The 22,275-nt window shown below is 45.3% G+C and overlaps 1 protein-coding gene across 4 annotated transcripts in view; it reads left to right on the forward strand.

The window, feature by feature from the left end:
* The window catches only part of LOC128408992 (oocyte zinc finger protein XlCOF6-like), a 38,063-nt gene extending 16,084 nt beyond the window's left edge, over positions 1–21,979 (forward strand). Inside the window, exons 2-5 of one of the 4 annotated variants that reach the window (XM_053379118.1) lie at positions 2,327–2,629; positions 4,300–4,680; positions 18,081–18,243; positions 20,150–21,979. In XM_053379118.1, the coding sequence (XP_053235093.1) occupies positions 2,570–2,629; positions 4,300–4,680; positions 18,081–18,243; positions 20,150–21,957 (2,412 nt within the window). In that variant the 5' untranslated portion in view covers positions 2,327–2,569 and the 3' untranslated portion in view covers positions 21,958–21,979. Of the gene's footprint in view, positions 1–1,798; positions 1,976–2,326; positions 2,630–4,299; positions 4,681–18,080; positions 18,244–20,149 lie in introns of those variants that run through there. The other 3 variants (XM_053379116.1, XM_053379117.1, XM_053379119.1) reach the window with 3 other exon arrangements.
* The last annotated feature ends 296 nt before the right edge of the window (positions 21,980–22,275 follow it).

The raw sequence follows: 22,275 nt of genomic DNA on the forward strand, positions 1-22,275 counted from the left end.
CTGTTTCTGCACAGGTTTCTGCTTATTAACATTTAGTGGCCGCCGGGACCACATAACACCAGTCCGTTTCCGAGCACACTTCAAAGTGTTGGTGCTGACATTTAAAGCCTTAAACGGCCTCGGTCCTGTATACCTGAAGGAGCATCTCCACCCCCATCGTTGAGCCCGGATACTGAGATCCAGAACCAAGGGCCTTCTGGTGGTTCCCTCATTGCGAGAAGTGAGGTTACAGGGAACCAGACAGGGGGCCTTCTCTGTAGTGGCGCCCACCCTGTGAAACACCCTCCCTTCAGATGTGAAGGAAATAAGCAGCTATCCTATGTTAAAAAGACATCTGAAGGCAGCCCTGTTTAGGGAAGTTTTTAATGTTTAATGCTGTTCTGTTTTTGACACTTGATTAGGAGCTGCCCAGAGTGGCTGGGGAAACTCAGCCGGATGGGCAGGGTATAAATAATAAATTATTATTATTATATAGTGATCTTCCTCTGTTTCACTTCAGACAGATCACACTGACACACTACAGTCACAGTTGCTCCAAGATAATTCAGTGGGGCCTCTTCTCAGTTCATTCTCTTCTGGATCAGTGCCTTAATCCTTTGTAGATTCTGTATATCACAGAATAACCATTGAGGTGTCCCCAGATGTTGTTGTCCAGTTCCCATCAGCTTCAGCCAGCAGGGCAGACAGTCAAGGATGATAGGAACTCTAATCTGGACCTCACCACCTGGACTCTGCTGCCCTATATCCTTCCCATTGAAACAAATGTGAAAATAAATTTTGTACGCTATAGATTTATCCTGGTCTGGAGCATGCAATGTCTTTTGTTTTGCAGCTGTGTGATTTGTGCTCATATTGTATTGTGGTGGCCATTGGCTATAAACAATAAAATTTATAGATACAGTAGATTGAACTGCAAAAATAAGTAATAAAATAATAAAACGATTTTATTTTTTTGGTCCTCACTCCCAAATGGTGTGTGTGTTTTTGCTTATATTGGGGGTGGGGTGGGGAGTGGAGAAGTATGAAGGCCAAAATCGCTCCCCTCCTCTGCTAAATGGATGCAGGAGACCAGAGGAAGCGAATGAAAAAGCAGGAAAAGACAAACCCTCCAAGTGCCACTATTTAGAATTAGAGAATGGAGTTATCCAACCCCCGGCCCTCTGAAGGCAATCCTGTATAGGAAAGTTTTTTAATGTTTAATGTTTTATTATGTTTTTTATATATGTTGGAAACTTCCCAGAGTGGCTGGGGCAGCGTAATAAGATGTGTGGTGTATAAATAGTAAAATTATATTTATGGAATGGGATGTCCCTATTTTCATCAGAGAAATGTTGGAGGGTTTGGAAAGGTCGGTTGCTGGAGCTAAGTGATTGCATGATCCCAACCAGCAGAGCTGGGAACTGGACTGCCTCCTCCAGCTACCCATTCGGGCTGCAGGCATAGCTGTCAACCTTCCCTTTTTTTGCGGGAAATTCCCTTATTCCAGTGCCATTTCCCACTGCTATCCCGGATTGTTAGATATCCTGTAGACTGTCCCCGGGGCAGGTGAGGCTGCTGATCCCTTATTTTCAAATCTGAAAGTTGACAGCTATGGCTGCAGGGTGGCATCGTCCCAGCTTTCTGAAAATATTTACTGATAAGGAAACCAGTGACTGCACATCAGATCACAAGGAGACTTATTTGTGCAACATTCTGGATATCCGAGAAGATGCCAGGTATATTCCAATGATACAATAAATTTTGAGGGACAGCGCAAGGGGGCGCATCCAGCCTTGCAGCCTCCCAGGGCCCAACCCAAAGCCAGCGAGCTCCGATGCTCAGAGAGGCAGGAAACGGGGCCAGCCAGGGGGACTCGAGAGCGGCTGCACTTTCCTGTCCCCCGCCGAGGAGAGCGGAGGAGCAGCGGGCCGTGGCCTGGCGAGTTTCCCCGGAGTGGAGCCGGATTCCGGTGCAGGGACGGAGCGAGGAGTCCGAGGTGCAGGAGGGCGGAGCAAGCGGGGGGAGGAGGAGAGCACGTGCGCCTGGCAGGATCGGGCCCGGAGTCCAGCCAGAGGCTGCAGGGCGCCCCCCAACCGGGCAGGAAGGGGAAGGGGCGCAGCTCAGGGGCAGGGCATCTGCAGGAGGGCACAGGGGCAAACATCTCTGGCTCAGGCTGGCACGGACCCTGCCGGAGACCCTGGGGAGCTGCTCCCTTCAGTCCTGGGCTCAAGGGGCAGAATGAGGGGTCCAAGGCAGCTGCTGCTTCCCGATGGAGGCTGCATATAGTCGCTCACGGATCAGCGGCGTAGCTGGGGCTTTTGCCGGCCCTCTCCCTGTCCCTCAGCAGGGAGCCCAGCCCATTTCGACGGTCCTCCCCACGGGGGAGAGTGAAGGGGAGGTGGGGGGGAATGGAAGAGCAGTGCAACAGGGAGGTGCCCCTCTCACCCTGCAGCCCCCTGACACCCTTTGCAGGCCACTACTCCTGCCCCCCCTTCCTGTGCCATTGATAAACCTATCGCCCTCCTTGGTGAATTAGTCTGATCGCCTTTGAAAGCTCTCTTTGCCACCACCATCACTGCATCTTGTGGCAATGATGTCCGTCAGATTCATTTCGCAAGGAAATGGCTTCTTTTGCCTGCCCCAAATCAAGGTACACTGTGCCTACACATGGAGGTTCTGTTGATCTGTCACGGCAATTAAAACAGCTGATAGATCTATACTCCAGAGAATGCATCTGATCTTTTCCCAAGCTGTCAAAGCTAGTGACCTCTTGTGTCTGCGTGTAAATAAGTGAGACCGACCTAAGCCTGGTTTCATTAATTGTTTTATTTCCACCTTCCTCAGTAAGGCAAATGAAGGCTGAGGGTTGAAGTGAGTGCCAGATTTGAGAAGGCAGAGGAAAGGAGGATTCTATGTTCAGATTATTCATGTTCAGATTATTACTCATTTCATTTCTATGCTGCTTCATATTTTTAAGGAAATAATCTCAAAGCAATTAATGGAAAATCTCATTGCAGTTTGTGTCCATAGGATGTTGAGAGCATTAACTCTGTAGATCCAGGAGTTCTCTCCTCCTGATAGTCTCAGATTTGATTGTTCTTTCCTATAGAGCAGGAGAAACGAAACATTTATGGGCTTAAAGCTGCATTGATTCTGGAGGCCACATCCCAATGAGCTTTGTGGCCAATGTATGCACATGCATGCGCACCCATAAAAGAGATGCAGACCATAAAGTCACATGCACACACACCAGAGGTGCTGCACACACTCACCAGACATGCCATCTAGCATACATACAAGTCTTGCAAACACAATCAGCTTGTTTAGACCTTCCAACCGCAGTGGTGGTCTGGAGGAGAAATAAGAGCACAAGAAGACTCTGCTGAATTAGCAAGGAGATCTGTGGAAAAAACACCCTTCTGATTGTTCTTTAGAAATCCTCTTTAAAGAGCAGCCAGAGGCATCATTTATTTCCAGATCAGGGCTTTACCCCATTTCAAGACTGTGCTGGTTTGTGGTGAAATTGGAGTTGAAAAGATCTCTCTAAGAGCCCTTAGGCATCTTTCTCTCCAGGACAAACAGCGATCTTCATCCTATGATCAGATCAGGAGATGGAAAGGGCAGGGACTAGCAGGACACACCCTGAGGCTTGGCAAGCCATATGCAGCCAGTGGACTGCAAGGTTGAATGAGTCAAGAGAGTTTGTGACCATCAAATTTAAAATATTTTGGAGTGAGTTCTTTGATTTTGTTGATCAATATTCCTTTTGTCAGTTTGTTTCTTAGGCTGTGCAGATCCCATACATTTAAAGCACGTGGCTTCCCCCAGAGAACCACGGGACCTGTAGTTTATTGCTACAGTTCTCAACACCCCTAACAAACTGCAGCTCGCAGGATTTCTTGGGTGAAGCCATGTACTTTCAATGTTAGCTGGGTCTGTTGCAGCCTTATTCATATACAAAGATCTGTTGCTGCCTTTCCAACATGCTAGAAGTTGCAGCCAGGATCAGCATTCCCTGTCCACTGAACATGCTCAGTCCTCTCAATGGGTTGTTTTTGGATTTCCTTCCACTGCCTTGGTCCCCCCCCCCCCAAATATTATTTGTACTTCCATAAACCTTGATGTTTCCCCCAGTCTTTGGATAACTTCCCCTCGTCCCTGGGTGGAGCCGTTTGGGTGACATAATGATTGTCATTCACAGCCTGAACATCAGAAATAGAAAGAGTAATAATATATTCCAAAAACTGGCAAATGGTTAAAAAATGTGCTTTTGTTTTTATTCTTGGGTTTTATTTTACTTTGTGTTTATTTCTTTTCCAGCAGGGTGGCATAAAAATGGAAGAGCAGGGACCCAGGAGACCCATTCAAAGGGAGAGACTGGAGTGCAAAGGAAAGAAACCTCCTGCCGGCCAAGTTGGGACCATCAGGGATCTTCTGCCTCGGGCAGATTTATGTCAAATTAAGCAGGAGGCAGAGGAGGGGCAGCCGCAGCAGCACTGGGAGGCCCAGAAGCAGGATTTCCTGAAGACGATGCAGCCCCCTTGTTCAGGGTGGGAAACCCCACAGGCTCCCAGTTCTCCCCACTCTGGGGATGGTGTCCTCTCCTTCAGGGGAGCTGCGGGTGCCAGTCGGTGGCCCAGTGGGAGAGCAGGGGGGACAGACAAGACCCTGCTCCCAGACACTGAGGGGCTTCTGGGAAAGGTAAGTGCCCCCCTCTCACCTGGGTTTCCAGCACCTGGAGGTCACAGGTCCACTGCCTCTAGACATGGAGGTTCTGCTTAGCTATGGTGGTGAATATTCCTCCTCCCTGCACTTTCTCTCTAATCCACTTTTAAAAGGCTTGCTAGACCAAACTTTCTTATACATGGGAGTTTTGTGATCATATCTCCTTCTGTTCTTACTTTACCTAAACAGCTGCAGGGGACTCTGAATTTCATCAGAGCAGAAGCTACGTCAGAAGCGGGGTCCTTCCACCAACCTCCATTTTCCTCCTGTAAATTGCCTCCATTTCCAAAATGCTCTTTTCTCCCCACTGAGATAAAAATCTTGGCACGTCTTGCAGCCTCAGCACCGCCATGTTCAGTGCAAATAGAATAACACTGGCCTAGCTTGCAAGATTGTTCCAAGATTTATGAAGATAATGTCCATGTTCGGATGACTGAATCATAGCCTGAAAAGTTGGGTTACAAATAGGAACAGTTTTTAGTACATTGTGTACTAATGTACATTTGGTACATTACGATAAAACCTAAGTTGAGCCAAGTTCAAAACAAAAAACTCTAGCCGCCGCCACCACAGTCTCCTGGCCCCCACAACCAGAATGCATCACTCCAGGAAGGACCCCCACCCAACCTTTAGTGAGAGAGGGGAAAAGAAAAGGACTCTGCATGGGTAGTTGCACAAATTTACCAGCTGTGGTCCTGCACTGGCAGCAAGGCTAACAAACAGGGGAGCTGGGAACGTGCTGGTCCCATATCTCCCTGCATCTGCCTCCTGACCTAATTGTCCCAGCTTACCTCATGATTGGGCCGGCCCTGAGGGTGAACCAGACAGTCTCTTATGAGCCATAACTAACAAACTTTCCATTTTGCCCAAACCAGGAAACTACGGCTGCCAGCTTTGGAACAAGCTGGGATATTAAGCTAACTTCAAACTGTGCTTGGTCAAAACAGGAAACTCTGGTTGATCAGTGGCTTCGTGGTTTGACTGTTCCCACTGATAGCAGTAAAAATAGGAAGCCCTGTTGCGTTCAAAGGGGTTGTTTGGACAGAGTCTCTGATCAGCATGCCTAGCAGGACAGGCTTAAAAAGCTAAAGGGACCCCTGACCATTAGGTCCAGTCGTGACCGACTCTGGGGTTGCAGCGCTCATCTCGCTTTACTGGCCGAGGGAGCCGGCGTACACCTTCCGGGACATGTGGCCAGCATGACTAAACCACTTCTTGCGAACCAGAGCAGCGCACAGAAATGCCGTTTACCTTCCTGCCAAAGCGGTACCTATTTATCTACTTGCACTTTGACGTGCTATCGTACTGCTAGGTTGGCAGGAGCAGGGACCAAGCAATGGGAGCTCACCCCGTCGCAGGGATGCAAACCGCCGATTATTATTACTTGCATCCTGCCTATCTGACTGGGTTGCCTCTGCCCATCTGGGTAGCTTCCAACAAAATAAAAAACATCAAAAATTTCCTTGTAAAAGGCTGCCTTCGGAAGTCTTCCATTTTGTAGGAATGGCCTTCAGTTTTAAAGAATTGCCCTCTTTAAGGAATCACGTGGTGTAAACATGTAACTTGTCCTCTAAGTCCAAACACACACATAGTAGGTTCAAATTTTATTAAACGGTCACAGACCAGATTAACTCGTACAGCTAGTCAGCAAAGCATAACACCGGAAAAAACAAAGGACAATTTCAATACAGATTAGGCCATAACAGCAATTTAAAATTAGACAGCATAAATAAAATTAAGTATTTGCCTTCGCCTGCATATTGGCATTGGAAAGCTCTTGTTTCCTGCGCCTAATAGCGGCTACACAGAATTTGGCAACATTGATCGTAATTTCAGGAACCTTATCTTCTACCAAGGCTCTCATACGTTGGAGTTCTGGTTCATTTTTAAGCTTTTGTAGAACTGGGGCAATAAGGGTCAGGCGTAGATCCTCGTAGTAACTACAGTGCAGCAATACATGCAGACTTGTTTCCACTTCCGATGAGCCACATGGGCAAACACGTGACTCATATGGTTTGCCCTCATATCTGCCTAGCAGCAGGGCAGAGGGCAAAACGTTAAATCTGGCCAGGGTAAAGGAGTGTCTGTACTTAGGTATTTGTAAATCAGCCAGATAATTTGCGGGTGAGAACCCTCTCCCAAAGTCTCTAATTGTGGCATATTTATCCATTTTGCCCATATGACATTGCAGTTCTATGTCCCTAATGCGTTGAAGCACTTGACTTCTGGCTCTCTCATATCCTGCCGCTATCAAGATCTGCGGGGAGAAGCCCAAGCTTCTTATCTTTTCAAACAGGGAAGCTTTCCAGGTAGAATGAAAGATGTCTAAGAGTGTTAAAGGAGCCAAACTGGCCGGGGAAAAAATAAGTTTTAACCAGTAGTGTATCTTTAGAATCCACAACCGCGCGTTGACGGGTGGTTGTCCAACTTCTAAGCGGACAGCTATATTAGATACACGGGGGGGATCCCCAATAAACACCGATAGAATTTTGTTTGAAATGCCTCCATAGGCGCAAAATTTTTAAAACTGCAAACCTGGGATCCATAAGTGAGTTGTGGGAGTATTTTTGCAGCAAAAACCTGGGAGGCCGCCGGAACGTATTTACCCCCTTTCCCGTGAAAAAATCTTGTAAGGGCTTTATTGGCCCTTCCTGCGTTGGCAATGGCGTTTTTCATCTGTTGGTGCCACGAGACCCTTTCCTGAAAAGTTATTCCCAGATATTTGAAAGATGCTACCTGGTCAATAGGTTGACCATTAATTCTCCATTTGTGTTTACTTCTTTTTTTTGAAAACACCATAATTTTAGATTTGCTGTAATTTATTGATAGTTGTTCCGCTTGACAATAGTCAGCAAGTGATCTCAAAAGCTTCCTCAAGCCAACGCAGGAAAAGGAGAGTAGGACTGCGTCGTCCGCATACAGAAGCACCGGGAGGGGCATACCTGCCAGATTGGGAGGGTGGGCATTTTCTTTCGCCATATTTACTGCTAGAGAGTTGATATAAAAATTAAATAGCGTTGGCGCGAGGAGACATCCTTGTTTAACCCCATAGTGCGTTTGAATTTCTTTAGTCAGATGGCCTGACCGATCGCATCTTACCCTCACCCTGGTGTTTTCGTATAGACTACGGATAAGGCGTAATAAGCGTTTATCTTTGTTTGTAGCGCCAAGCTTTTCCCAGAGTCTGTCCCTTGGTATTAGATCAAAAGCCGATTTAAAATCCACAAAAGCTGCATATAAAGACCCCCCTTTTCTAGAGTATTTGTCTGCCAGGTGTTGAAGGATAAGGGCCTGGTCTATAGTTGAACGCTTTGCTCTAAAACCAGCTTGAGCTTCTGATAGAATATGCTCTCTTTCCATCCACTCCACTAATTTATCACATAAATGAGCAGCGTACAGTTTGCTAATAATACTTAATAGACTGATTGGTCTGTAGTTAGCTGGCTCAGTTCTGTTTCCTTTCTTGAATATTGGAATGATGATGGCTAGACCCCAGTCCTCGGGGATAATAGCCGCTTGATTTATACTAGTGAACAAGGCAGCTAGCACAGGGGCCCACCATTCAACATTTGCCTTAAGAATTTCTGGTGGGATATTGGATAAGGCCAGTAATTTCTTCTGTAGTTACAGGGGGCCATTCCTTGCCAAATTCACTTGAAGCAGGAGGCAGAACTGGGACCAGTTGATTTGATGAATATAATGAGAGGAAATAGGCCTCCCATGCTCCAGCGGGTATAGAGTATTCGATTTCGATCGGGGAGTCTCTCCAGCTTTTTGCAATTGTTTTCCAAAACGTGGCAGAATCTTTCCTTTGGGAGGCCTCCACTAGGCACTGCCATTCCTCCCTTTGTGCCTGGAGCTTTTTCTTGTTAATCAGAGCTTTATAACTGCGTTTTAACTCAAACCAGTCTAATGGAAGCGAAGGTAAGTTCGCTAATCTATAGTTCCTGTACTTATCCAGCAGGAGGCGTTTCATAGCCATGCATTCTTGGTCGTACCAAGGTTTGGATTTATTAAAGTGTAGAGATTGCCATGGCGTTTTTTTTGTTGGTCAGATAAGGTTGTAGAGACGAAATCAGTTCCCGGAACATATCTAATCTAGCCTCAGGAGTTGGGGAATTAACGAGGTTCTCCTTTCTAGCAAGAAAAGTATCTGAGTGAAGTCTTTCCGATATTTCATCACTCAGTTTGCTGGACCATTTAATACGTGAATATCTTAGCTCCATGTTTTCGAAACATGGGGCTACAAGTTTATCAGAGCAGAATAGATCTTTTCTTACATCCAGTATTAAACAGAGCGGTAGATGGTCGCTGTCAACCCTCTCCACCACTTTACATTCCCGTGCTCTGCTCAAAAGGTTAGATGACACCAGGACGTAATCGATAGTGGAGGCTCCCATGTTGGATATAAATGTAAATTCCCCACTGGGTTCTCTGTCGACACGACCATTTAATACAGTCAGATCCAGATTGTTGGAAAAACGTAGAAGGCATAGGCCTGCGTAGTTGCAGCCCTTGTCTTTTGAGAGCCTTGGGGGAATAGAAAGGGCTTCTTCAGAAATGGGAGGTACATCATGGAAATGAGCATATAACGCTTCGTCTGATTGGCCAATTCTGGCATTTAAATCCCCAGCCAGCAGCACTGCCGCTGCAGGAGTTTGATTCATTAGCTCATCGACATATGATTCTAGCCTATGCCAGATATTTTTGATAAGCTGCTTGCCTCTTTGGGGAGGGGCATATATATTAATCAGTAGAAGTGTGCAATATCTGCATTTCATTAATAATGCCATGGCCACACTGCTCAGAGGCTCTAGCTCGACGAAAGATGCTCTCAGCCTTGTGGATATTAGAATGCCTAACCCACCCTTAACTCGTCCCCCTTTGTTGCTTGGTGAACCTGCGAGCGAAAATGAGGCAAAACCATTTACATCTAAATCCCCTGTTAGCCATGTCTCTTGCAGGAAGACTATATCATGATCTTGAATAAAATTGACAAATGATTGGTCAGTCGCCTTGTTGAGCCAACCAGCAATGTTCCATGATAAAAATTTAAGATTGGCTTTATCACAGTCGAGTCTTTGTCAATTATTAGCTAACATACTTTTAGGGTTTGTCGCTTTATGTATCGGTCGCCTATCGTCTTTGTATGGCGGGCTATCCAGCCGCTCTATGATTTCAATAGGGGAATGCAAAGTGCTCACATTTGTGAACACCGGATCTTTATTATGCATAAATTCCTTCTGTGGATATTCTGTTGCGGCCTGATTTTGGCCCAATTCTGTTTCATCTAGGTATCTCATTTTGTCCCATACGTCTGGTAGGGTCACCTTAGGGATATTTCTCCTTCGAGGGGGTGATGGAGTGCTCTCCTTGAAGGGTGGCACATTCTCTCTTGATGGAAAGTTGATCTCCACTTTGATCTGAAGCTTACGTGTTGTGGTTTTTTTTTTAGTCCCCCTTAATAACCTCGTTGCCTGAAGCTCTCTCGGCCAGCTTATCTCTTAGCTTGTCTAGTCTTCCCAAGATGTCAGTTTGTATTAATGGTGGGAACATCCAGAATTGGTCAATTAGGATATTTTCTTCCATAGTAAAGAAATCCTCACCTTTGCTCACAAGGCATTGCGGATTCTGTTTGTCAGGCCAGAATTTTGAGATTTGTTTCCCCTTTCTAAAATTTGCCTGCTTAGTTTTCAAAAGGGGGCTCAAAGGAGCCTTATTTTCAAAGAGCCTAAGTATTGTTATCCGTGCTTTTAAAAAGGCAGGTCTTGACCTAAAAATAAACTTGGCCAGGTTCTGATCCCTAAAAGTGGTCAGTGCTCTCACTGAGTGACCATCATAATGTAGATATTCCACCAAGATGATATCATTAGAATTAACCATTCCTGGCAGTATGTCATTTAGGCTAGATACAAAGTTCATTATTCGCTGTTTCCCTGTAAGGAAGCCCTTAGGCTTCGGGAAGTTCGTGAGTACCAATTTTTGGGGATTTAGGATCAGATTCCAATCTCTTTCCTGGCTGGAGGCTTGCCAGGCCTGAAGGGGGGTATCATCTCTACTGGACGCTTCCTCTTCCCCGCTGTTCGATTTGCTAAGTGTTTTATTGCCTTCATAGGTAGAGGCCTCTACTTCCACAGCATCAGGTTTGTTAAATAGTTGGTTATCCAGGGACTGAACTGTTACTTCTACCTTCTCACTTGCTACTGGAGTCAGCCTTGGCGAGTCCTCCTTAGCCGGTTGCTGTGTAACCTATCTTTGTTCCTCTCTTTTTACCCTTCTTTTTGCTGCCCCGTGTGGTTGATTTATTTGGGGCCGAGGGAAGAAGTTTAAACAATTTCTGCCAATGTATGCTTCGATTACTACAGGTATACTTGGCTTTCCTTGTTGTTTTGATATTTTTACTTTTCTTCACTTTTACCCTTGAGTTATGTCTTTGCAGATTCTTATTTATTACTGGTTTGTTCGTCCCCACTAGCTCAACTGTTTTATGTTCTTGGGGCATATCATTTAATTTTATCTCTTTTAATTGAGGTATGAAATTTTCTACTAACGTCAGCAGTAGCCCATTTGTTATTGTTAGATAATTTTTTATGTTGGCTAGATCAGTACTTATTGCTAGGGAATAATCCAAAGGGCCCCCTTCATGGATCACTGCCTTGCCGTGGCGAAGGGGCTTGAAGAACTCAGAGAAGCTATGAACTACGCCGAGCAGGGCACACAAGATGAATAGGTCATAGTGGAGAGTTTTGACCAAACGTGATCCACCTGGAGGAGGAACCGGCAAGCCACTCCAGTATCCTTGCCAAGAAAACTCCATGGACAAAGACAACAGGCATATAAAAGTTATGACGCTGGAAGATGAGCCCCTCAGGTCGGAAGGCATCCAACATGCTGCTGAGGAAGAGCGGAGGGCAAGTACAAGTAGATCCAGAGCTGATGAAGCGGCTGGGCCAAAGCCGAAAGGACGCTCAGTTGCAGATATGCCTGGAAGCGAAAGGAAAGTCCAATGCTGTAAAGAAAAATATTGCATAGGAACCTGGAATGTAAGAACCATGAACCTGGGTAAGTTGGAGGTGGTAAAAAATGAGTTGGCAAGAATAAATATTGACATCCTGGGCATCAGTGAACTAAAATGGACGGGAATGGGCGAATTCAGTTCGGATGACCATCACATCTACTACTGTGGGCAAGAAACCCGTAAAAGAAATGGAGTGGCCCTCATAGTCAACAAAAGAGTGGCGAAAGCTGTACTGGGATGCAATCTCAAAAACGATAGAATGATCTCGATACGAATCCAAGGCAGACCTTTTAACATCACAGTAATCCAAGTTTATGCACCAACTACTGGTGCTGAAGAAACTGAATTGACCAATTCTATGAAGACTTACAACACCTTATAGAAGTGACACCAAAGAAGGATGTTCTTCTCATTATAGGGGATTGGAATGCTAAAGTAGGGAGGCAAGAGATAAAAGGAACAACTGGCAAGTTTGGCCTTGGAGATCAAAACGAAGCAGGGCAAAGGCTAATAGAGTTCTGTCAAGAGAACAAGCTGGTCATCACAAACACGCTTTTCCAACAACACAAGAGACGACTCTACACATGGACATCACCAGATGGGCATCGTCGAAATCAGATTGATTATATTCTCTGCAGCCAAAGATGGAGAAGCTCTATACAGTCAGCAAAAACAAGACCTGGAGCTGACTGTGGCTCAGATCATCAGCTTCTTATAGCAAAATTCAAGCTTAAACTGAAGAAAGTAGGAAAAACCACTGGGCCGGTAAGATACAATCTAAGTCAAATCCCTTATGAATACACAGTGGAAGTGAGGAACAGGTTTAAGGATTTAGATTTGGTGGACAGAGTGCCTGAAGAACTATGGATGGAGGCTCGTAACATTGTACAGGAGGCAGCAACGAAAATCATCCCAATGAAAAGGAAATGCAAGAAAGCAAAGTGGCTGTCCAATGAGGCCTTACAAATAGCGGGGGAGAGAAGGCAAGAAAAATGCGAGGGAGATAGTGAAAGATACAGGAAATTGAATGCAGATTTCCAAAGAGTAGCAAGGAGAGACAAGAAGGCCTTCTTAAACGAGCAATGCAAAGAAATAGAGGAAAACAACAGAATGGGAAGAACCAGAGATCTGTTCAAGAAAATTGGAGATATGAAAGGAACATTTCGTACAAAGATTACCATAATAAAGGACAAAAGTGGTAAGGACCTAACAGAAGCAGAAGACATCAAGAAGAGGTGGCAAGAATACACAAAGGAATTATACCAGAAAGATATGGATGTCTCGTGCACCCCAGGTAGTGTGGTTGCTGACCTTGAGCCAGACATCCTGGAAAGTGAAGTCAAATGGACCTTAGAAAGCACTGCAAATAACAAGGCCAGTGGAAGTGATGGTATTCCAGCTGAACTATTTAAAATTTTAAAAGATGATGCTGTTAAGGTGCTACACTCAATATGCCAGCAAATTTGGAAAACTCAGCAGTGGCCAGAAGATTGGAGAAGATCAGTCTACATCCCAATCCCAAAGAAGGGCAGTGCCAAAGAATGTTCCAACTACCGCACAATTGCACTCATTTCACACGCTAGCAAGGTTATGCTTAAAATTCTACAAGGAAGGCTCAAGCAGTATGTGGACTAAGAACTCCCAGAAGTGCAAGCTGGATTTAGAAGAGGCAGAGGAACCAGAGACCAAATTGCAAACATGTGCTGGATTATGGAGAAAGCTAGAGAGTTCCAGAAAGACATCTACTTCTGCTTCATTGACTATGCAAAAGCCTTTGACTGCGTCGACCACAGCAAACTATGGCAAGTTCTTCAAGAAATGGGAGTGCCTGATCACCTCATCTGTCTCCTGAGAAATCTCTATGTGGGACAAGAAGCTACAGTTTGAACTGGATATGGAACAACTGATTGGTTCAAAATTGGGAAAGGAGTACGACAAGGCTGTATTTTATCTCCCTGCTTATTTAATTTATATGCAGAATACATCATGCGAAAGCCTGGGCTGGATGAATCCCAAGCTGGAATTAAGATTGCCGGAAGAAATATCAACAACCTCAGATATGCAGATGACACAACCTTGATGGCAGAAAGTGAGGAGGAATTAAAGAACCTTTTAATGAGGGTGAAAGAGGAGAGCGCAAAATATGGTCTGAAGCTCAACATCAAAAAAACGAAGATCATGGCCACTGGTCCCATCACCTCCTGGCAAATAGAAGGGGAAGAAATGGAAGCAGTGAGAGATTTTACTTTCCTGGGCTCCATGATCACTGCAGATGGTGACAGCAGCCACGAAATTAAAAGACACCTGCTTCTTGGGAGAAGGGCAATGACAGGCCTAGATAGCATCTTGAGAAGTAGAGACGTCACCTTGCCAACAAAGGTATAGTTAAAGCCATGGTTTTCCCAGTAGTGATGTATGGAAGTGAGAGCTGGACCATAAAGAAGGCTGATCGCCGAAGAATTGATGCTTTTGAATTATGGTGCTGGAGGAGACTCTTGAGAGTCCCATGGACTGCAAGAAGATCAAACGCATCCATTCTTAAGGAAATCAGCCCGGAGTGCTCACTGGAAGGACAGATCGTGAAGCTGAGGCTCCAGTACTTTGGCCACCTCATGAGAAGAGAAGAGTCCCTGGAGAAGACACTGATGCTGGGAAAGATGGAGGGCACAAGGAGAAGGGGGCGACAGAGGATGAGATGGTTGGATAGTGTTTTCGAGGTTACCAGCATGAGTTTGACCAAACTGCGGGAGGTAGTGGAGGACAGAGGTGCCTGGCGTGCTCTGGTCCATGGGGTCACGAAGAGTCGGACACGACTAAACGACTAAACAACAACAACAACAACAACAATCCAAAGGGCGGTCGTCACTCAATTCTGTTTGAGAGTATTTTGGAATAGATATCTGGTTTTGATGGGTTGATGTAATTTCTTCCGTGGGCAGCTGTTCCTTAGTAATAGAGGTATTTCCCTCCTGAAGTTCCTCGGCTGAAGCTAGTTCTTGCGCTAGGCTGCATGGGGAGTTAATATTTCCAGTACCTTGATATGTCTCTTTAAAATAAGACGTCCAATCAAGAACAGTAAGAGAGGGGGGTATTACTTCCTCAAGAATTAACTGTTTTTGTGGACTCTTACCCTCCTCCATCTTAGGAAAGTAATTTGTAATTTTGCTTTGTCTTTTACCAGGGCCCGGGGGGCTGATTGCCGAGTCAGGCAGTATACCCAACTCCTTATATGTTCTTCTAGTAAAAACCATGGTAAAAGTTGTCTTGATATAGAGAGAGGGCAGTTTACCCCAGGTGCGACTGCCTTAAATTGGGGGGCAAGTGGGGATATCAATCTATATTCCCACCTGCTCTCTGCAGCAGCTTCCTGATGTGCTCATCAACAGCCTCAGTATATTTCTCTATTTTGAGTTCTCTGCTTTTAGATCTTGGCGATTGTCCTAAGCCTGTAGTTTTCACCTCAATCATGCGACCAGCACTGTTTCACAGATGCTGCAACCTAGTCAGAATATAATAATAAAACAATGCTGCCAAAGGGACAGCAGTAATAAAACGGCTACATTAAAGTTAAAATTGCCTTATTTAGGCAATTTATGTGCAGCTGGAAAAGGATAATAGTGGAGTTTGGCTATAGCGCATGTACAGCTATGATAACCTTGTATTTCGGGCCCTAGCTTAGTCTTTAGAGGCCATCTCCCACCGCCCTATACTGAACAAAGGATATCCAAGAGCCCAGAAGGGAAACTTTCTGTGGGCTGGTTCACTGATTCCTTCTAAGCAGTCTTTCAGAGGCCTACCACATAAGGCAGGGCACAGAACGATATCTTGCTGAAGCCGGTATTCCAAACCTCCAGAGGGTCCTATCCGATACACTGTTGTAGAGTTATTGTGTAGATTAAAGACTTCCTGTAAAAAACTCAGGATGCCTTCACCAGGAGTCTCTGAGAGTATAAATGCTGGTCTCCTCAGAGCAGTTTGTTAAAATGAAGAGTCTTTCCAGCTACTGCACTTCCTCTTCAGCTGCGAAGCAGGAATGCTGTCCCCAGCTAGTTCACACAGCCCCCCAGCTGGGCGGGGGTCAGTCAGTTCAGTTAACCCCCGAATCTCCAAGCTTTATCTTTCTCTGTGTTCAGCAGAGCTGGGTGTCTATGGGCCAGTCTCAAAGCAGGGCTCACAGTCGTGTCTCTCCTTACCCTCCTTCTCCAGACACCGTTGGTCGGGTAAGCAGTTCACAGTTCTGTCTTTAGACCTCTTCTCTCTCTGCTCTCAGTTCAGACAGCAGCGTTCTCTCCTCTCTGGCAACCTTGACCGGGCAGCTGATAGGGAGGGAGGGAGCAGGCTGGGACAAGCTGAAGCTCGCAGAGCCAACAGGAGTTATAAAAGTGCTCCCACACATAGTAGGAGCAAGCAGTGCTCTAAAGTGCTTATCTTGGGAACTTGCCATCTAAGTTGTTTACTCCTGACCAAAGCTCCTGTTTCCCAAAAGGACAGGAGGGGGAGCAGAGGAGGAAATGGATGGGTTTGAAGGCTCTTTCCACCAGCCGCCTCTCTCCCCTGAGGAACAAGAGCAAAGGGTGTTTGCAGGGCAGGAGGACAGAGGAGGAGGCAGTGAGGGAAGAGGGGCAGGTGGGCGGATCCACCGCCTCTGCCAGGGGGTCCGGATGCAAGCAAGAGGCTTCCTTCTTCTCCATGCAAGGGCCACCCATGTATTCAGAGCAGTCCTTTAAAGATTAACTCTTAAGTTCCAAGGGATCTCCTCTCAGGCCACTAATGTGCATACCATGCCAGCCTTAGGAAGGGAGGTGGGACAGGCAGGTGAAAGAAATTGCCAAAGGTGTTTGAAAATGGGTGGAGGCTCTTGGGAAGGGGGTTCCCGCTTGTGAATGAACTTTATTACGGTCACAGACCAGGATTAAAAAAGCATATAGATAAAATAGCAGTTAGGATTTTTTAAACCAATAATTGTTAGAGAATATTAGGACATGGAAACGCATAGGATAAAACATCTAAATAAAATACAAGATTAAACACAGATAATGGATGGATAAAAAAACTGATAATTAAAACAGATAAGAACTAAAAACAAACAAAGACACACAGTTAAAACAACTGTAAGAGCATAAGAACTAAAAGACTCGCAGTTAAAACAACTATAAGAGACTGCAGAGTAGAAGCCTCTTAAATAGAGGACACTCAAAACATTAGAAACTGCTGTGCAAATATGGTTAAAACAGACAATTAAAACAATGTTCAACGCTAAATTTAGAAACAATGTACAACAATAAACTGTCCCAGGGAGTTGTCTCAGAGTCACCCATGGAACCATGTTTGGGGCTTTTCATGTCGGACTATTTTGAGTTGGGCGATGGTCTGTGCCTACAAAAATGTACACAGAATCTGGCGACCATCCAGGTCATCTTTTGATCTTTGCCTAACAGCAAAAGGTCAAATTTTTGCTTTTGCGGGAGGTCGGCTAGCCTCACCAGTAGGGGATCCATGATCTTACTACGTGCCTCTTCATAAAAGGGACATTTAAAGAACAAGTGTTCTGGGCTTCCTATCTCTCCCAATGGACAGGTGCAAAGTCTCTGAGCCTACGGGACCCTTCTGAAGGCTTCATCCAGGACCGGCGAGGGAAGAGCCGAGCTTCTGGCGAGTGTAAAGGCCCTTCTTGCATCCCTAGATACGAGAAAGAAGAGATATGCTGCCGGTGCGGCTATATATCTCTCGATTTCTCCAATTCTATAGTCGGGGCACCTTGCACAGTGCTGCTGTCTCTCAGTGTCTAATATTCTTTGCCTGACCGTAGCTTTTGCCTGGTCCAAGCCCAGACTTAGAAGGGCTTGAGGGGCAAAACCCAGTTTCCGGAGGGTGTTCAGGACTGCAGTCTGCCAGCCCGCCTAGAATTGGTCACAGAGGATCAATGGGGCTATCCCTCGGGGGAGCAGGTTCAATGTCAGCCATTTGTAGATTGCTATTAGGCAGATGCTAGCCTCCACTCTCATCATCCGCGTTTCCAATCTAACCCATGCGTTTGAGACACATCTGGGGACTTGGAGGAGAGGTCTAAGAAGTCTAGATTGAACTCTCTCAAGTGGGGAGAAAGCAGAGGAAGGCGGGCCCAAAAAGGAACCATAGAGGAGTTGTGCCAAAGTTTTGGCCTTGTATAATTTTAGAGCTGCGGGAATGAAGAAACCCCCTTGTGCTCTGAAGAATTTAAGGATACAATAAGTGGTTTTTTTTCCACTAGGGGGTGCCCAATTGGGGCTTCTCCAGGGGCAGCTGAATGTCTTGGGCAGGAGAATCCCTGCAGGGGCTCTCAGACTCCCTTGGCTTCTTCTTCTTCCCTCCCTCCCAGGAAGCTGCAACTTGCTCTGGATTCTGCGCTCCTCAGGAAGCTGAACCTGCAACCCTGGCCAGGATGGAAGGAGGAAGATGGACGCTTGACCTGGTCAGGCTGTCTCCCGCATCCCTCCCCACAACCTCTGAGCATTCCCTCCCAGGACCCTTGGAGAAATCTGGTGAGTTCCAGGGGAGAGGAGATGGGGACAGGGATAGATGGATGGTGGAGGGAGAAAGAGGAAAAGATGGAGAGGAGACAAATGGAAGGAAGTTCCTGACAGGAACAGGAAGAAGGAAGGGGTGAGGCCTTCTCCGAAGCAGCTCTTTGTTGCTTGAATCCTTTTCCTAAAGTAGTGGGGGCAGATTTTCTTCCTCCAGGCTTTGAAATCTTAGGTGTTATTTCAACGGCAGGAATAATTGATGAAAATGATGTTGCACACCAATCCTGAAAAATGGGTGAAGGGGAATGAAATGCTTCGCATAATTATTTATAATTAATGTATTTAAATTGTTTCTATTACTCTTATTTTTTATAGATGGGGTCACAATGATACATTCCACAAGCATCAAAACACAATAGATGCATGCACCTCCCCAGTTTGGTGGGGTTAAGGGACAAAGGACCAGTTATCATGATACACAATTCCTGTGGCTGGAGGCTCTGCATTTAGGATTGGGCATATAAAGTCTAAGAGCGGCTGGTATTATAAGCAAACTGTGTAAACTTGCCAATCTTACAGACTGGGGTTGTTTGTGTGAGTGAGTGAGTGAGTGAGTGAGTGAGTGGGATAATAATTTTAGCACCCCTGTGCAATGGCTTGGTTCTCCCGCACAGACATGAGACAACTCCAGTAGTAATTGTCTCAAACTCATAAATCACTGTGGAGCTCAGTCTTCGGCCTGTTCATCTCAGCTTGCAGTTGCCGAGTCCTCCAGCAAAGAAGGCCCCACTTTCGCTTTCTTTTCCCCTCTTCTCGCAGATTCTCTCGAGCCTACGATTTTTTGGACAGGCTATTTCGGGGGCTCTGTGTCAGAGCTCAAACTGGAGATAACAGTCTGTGCCCCCACCCCCCGTCACCCCCTCTTCCTGCTCTTTGTTCTTTGCTCCTGCTGCAGCTTGGCTGCTCCTCCCCTGCTTCACATTCCAACCAAATCCCATTTCTTGCGTTCTCAGGCTCTGTCAGCGGAGGCACAAGAGGCTTGAGATTGACGGAGCTGACACCCTCTAATTTTGTCCGTCCCTGAGCTTCCATGGAGATACTGTGGTACAACCTTGGTGCAAATTTCAAAATAAGTACACAAAGCCAACAAAGAGACTCAGAGGTTTATAGTGGCACCAGCTTTCCTGGTCAAGAGTCCACTTTGTCAGACTGCACCCCACAAAAGCTTAGGCCATAATACATTTATCTGCCTTTAAGGGCTGCAAAAGATGAATAAACAGAAGCGTAGTTCATCTATGGAATCTATCCTACAGGAGACAGTGACGGCCAGCAATATGGATAGCTTGAAGAAAAGGATAAGACTGACGTCTCTGCTCTGTCCTCGTGGTCTAGGCAATAATGCCTCTTAATACTAGTTTCTGGAAAGCACACGAAGGCAGAGAAGACTCTTGTGCTCCAGTCCTGCTTGCCGGTTTCCCACAGGCATCTGGTTGGCCTCTGTGAGAAGAGGATGCCGGACTAGGTGGGCCTTTGCCTGATCCAGCAGGCTCTTCTTAGGTTCCAATATATTGCAATATTTTTACAGTTACATGTAGCACTTAAGTTTTATTTAATTCACAAGGGAAATACTGTTACTTGAGCCTGAGATCATTTCTTCACTTCAGAAAGAAAAAATAGATGTGTCTAATAAGCCAATTCCACCATAGATCTGTATTATAAAACGATGGTGCTTTATTAAGTGTGAATGGAGTGATCATGTGTTGCTCCTGCCACTATCTCATCAGCTTTCATAAAATTTGGAACCTAGAGAGGATAGTGGAGAATGAAGGTGTTAAAATGAGAGAAGGTACAGATTGGGATTGACATGTGTTCAGTTCCCTTTTTGTCTTTCTTGAAAGTCTAACAGGATTCTCTTTCCTCCCAGACTCCCAAACAGGTGAGGAAGATGAAAGTCAGAATTCTATGAAGCCACATGTGAATTTATGGGGGAAAACAAAGAAATTGAGGATACAACAAAAAAGTCACAAAAGAAAGAAACTATTTGAATGTACGGCATGTGGAAAGAGCTTCAGTGAAAGTGGAAAACTTCGAATACACCAACGAACTCACACAGGGGAGAAACCATTTGAATGTAGGGAGTGCGATAAGAGCTTCAGTCGAAGTGGGGCGCTTAGATTACATCAACAAACTCACACCGGGGAAAAACCATTTGAATGTGTGGATTGTGGAAAGAGCTTCGGTCGAAATGATATACTTAGAATACACCAACAAACTCATACAGGGGAGAAACCATTTAAATGTATTGAATGTGGAAAGAGCTTCAGTACAACTAGTAAACTTAGAATACACCAACGAACTCACACAGGGGAGAAACCATTTAAATGCATTGAATGTGAAAAGAGCTTCAATGAAAGTCAAACACTTAGAGTACACCAACGAATTCATAAGGGGGAGAAACCATTTGAATGTGTGGATTGTGGAAAGAGCTTCAGTCGAAGTGGAACACTTAGAATACACCGACGAGCTCACACAGGGGAGAAACCATTTAAATGTATTGAATGTGGAAAGAGCTTCAGTCGAAATGATACACTTAGAATACACCAACAAACTCACACAGGGGAGAAACCATTTAAATGTATGGAGTGTGGTAAGAGCTTTAGTGATAGTGGAAATCTTAGAATACACCAAAGAATTCACACAGGGGAGAAACCATTTGAATGTTTTGAGTGTGGAAAGAGCTTCAGTGAAAGTGGAGCACTTAGAAGACACCAACGAACTCACACAGGGGAGAAACTATTTGAATGTTTTGAGTGTGGAAAGAGCTTCAGTGAAAGTGGATACCTTAGAAAACATCAACGAACTCACACAGGGGAGAAACTATTTGAATGTTTTGAGTGTGGAAAGAGCTTCAGTGAAAGTGGATACCTTAGAAAACATCAACGAACTCACACGGGGGAGAAACCATTTAGATGTATTGAATGTGGAAAGAGCTTCAGTCGAAATGATACACTTAGAGTACACCAACAAACTCACACAGGGGAGAAACCATTTAAATGTGTTGAATGTGGAAAGAGCTTCAGTACAAGTGGGAAACTTAGAATACACCAACAAACTCACACAGGGGAGAAACCATTTAAATGTGTTGAATGTGGAAAGAGCTTCAGTACAAGTGGGAAACTTAGAATACATCAGCGAACTCACACAAGGGAGAAACCGTTTCAATGTATGGAATGTGGAAAGAGCTGCCGTCAAAATGAAGCACTTAGAATACACCAACAAACTCACACAGGGGAAAAACCATTTAAATGTATTGAATGTGGAAAGAGCTTCAGTCATTATGGAAACCTTAGAATACATCAACGAACTCACACAGGGGAGAAACCATTTAAATGTATTGAATGTGGAAAGAGCTACAGTCAAAGTGGATCACTTAGAATACACCAACAAACTCACACAGGGGAGAAACCATTTAAATGTATTGAATGTGGAAAGAGCTACAGTCAAAGTGGATCACTTAGAATACACCAACAAACTCACACAGGGGAGAAACCATTTAAATGTATTGAATGTGGAAAGAGCTACAGTCGAAGTGGATCACTTAGAATACACCAACAAACTCACACAGGGGAGAAACCATTTAAATGTATTGAATGTGGAAAGAGCTTCAGTGAAAGTGGAGCACTTAGAAGACATCAACTAACTCACACAGGGGAAAAATCACAGATACTTTAATAAACTGTATAGGTGTTCTTTACCTTTCCTTCTATGCTTCCTTGCAATACTGATAAAATCAAACCACGCCAATGCTTTCAGCCCCAGAAGAGGAGCTCTCCTTGGTGTCAGGGGAGGGGTCCAAGGGAGCATCTGAAGCCCTGCCATTTCTTCTGTCCCTGGCCCCTTCCCCTCCTCTCTCTCTCTGCCATCCCAGGGCCACTCTTGACTTCACAGCAGGAGACTGGCTCTGTCTGTGATGGTGAGATGTCCTGGCTGATTGAAGGACCACTTCCTGTTTCCTGGAGCTCCATCCTGCCTTCTCATGCAAGGTGGAGT

The sequence above is a fragment of the Podarcis raffonei genome, chromosome 2 (assembly GCF_027172205.1).
Source record: "Podarcis raffonei isolate rPodRaf1 chromosome 2, rPodRaf1.pri, whole genome shotgun sequence".
NCBI classification, from domain to species: domain Eukaryota; kingdom Metazoa; phylum Chordata; class Lepidosauria; order Squamata; family Lacertidae; genus Podarcis; species Podarcis raffonei.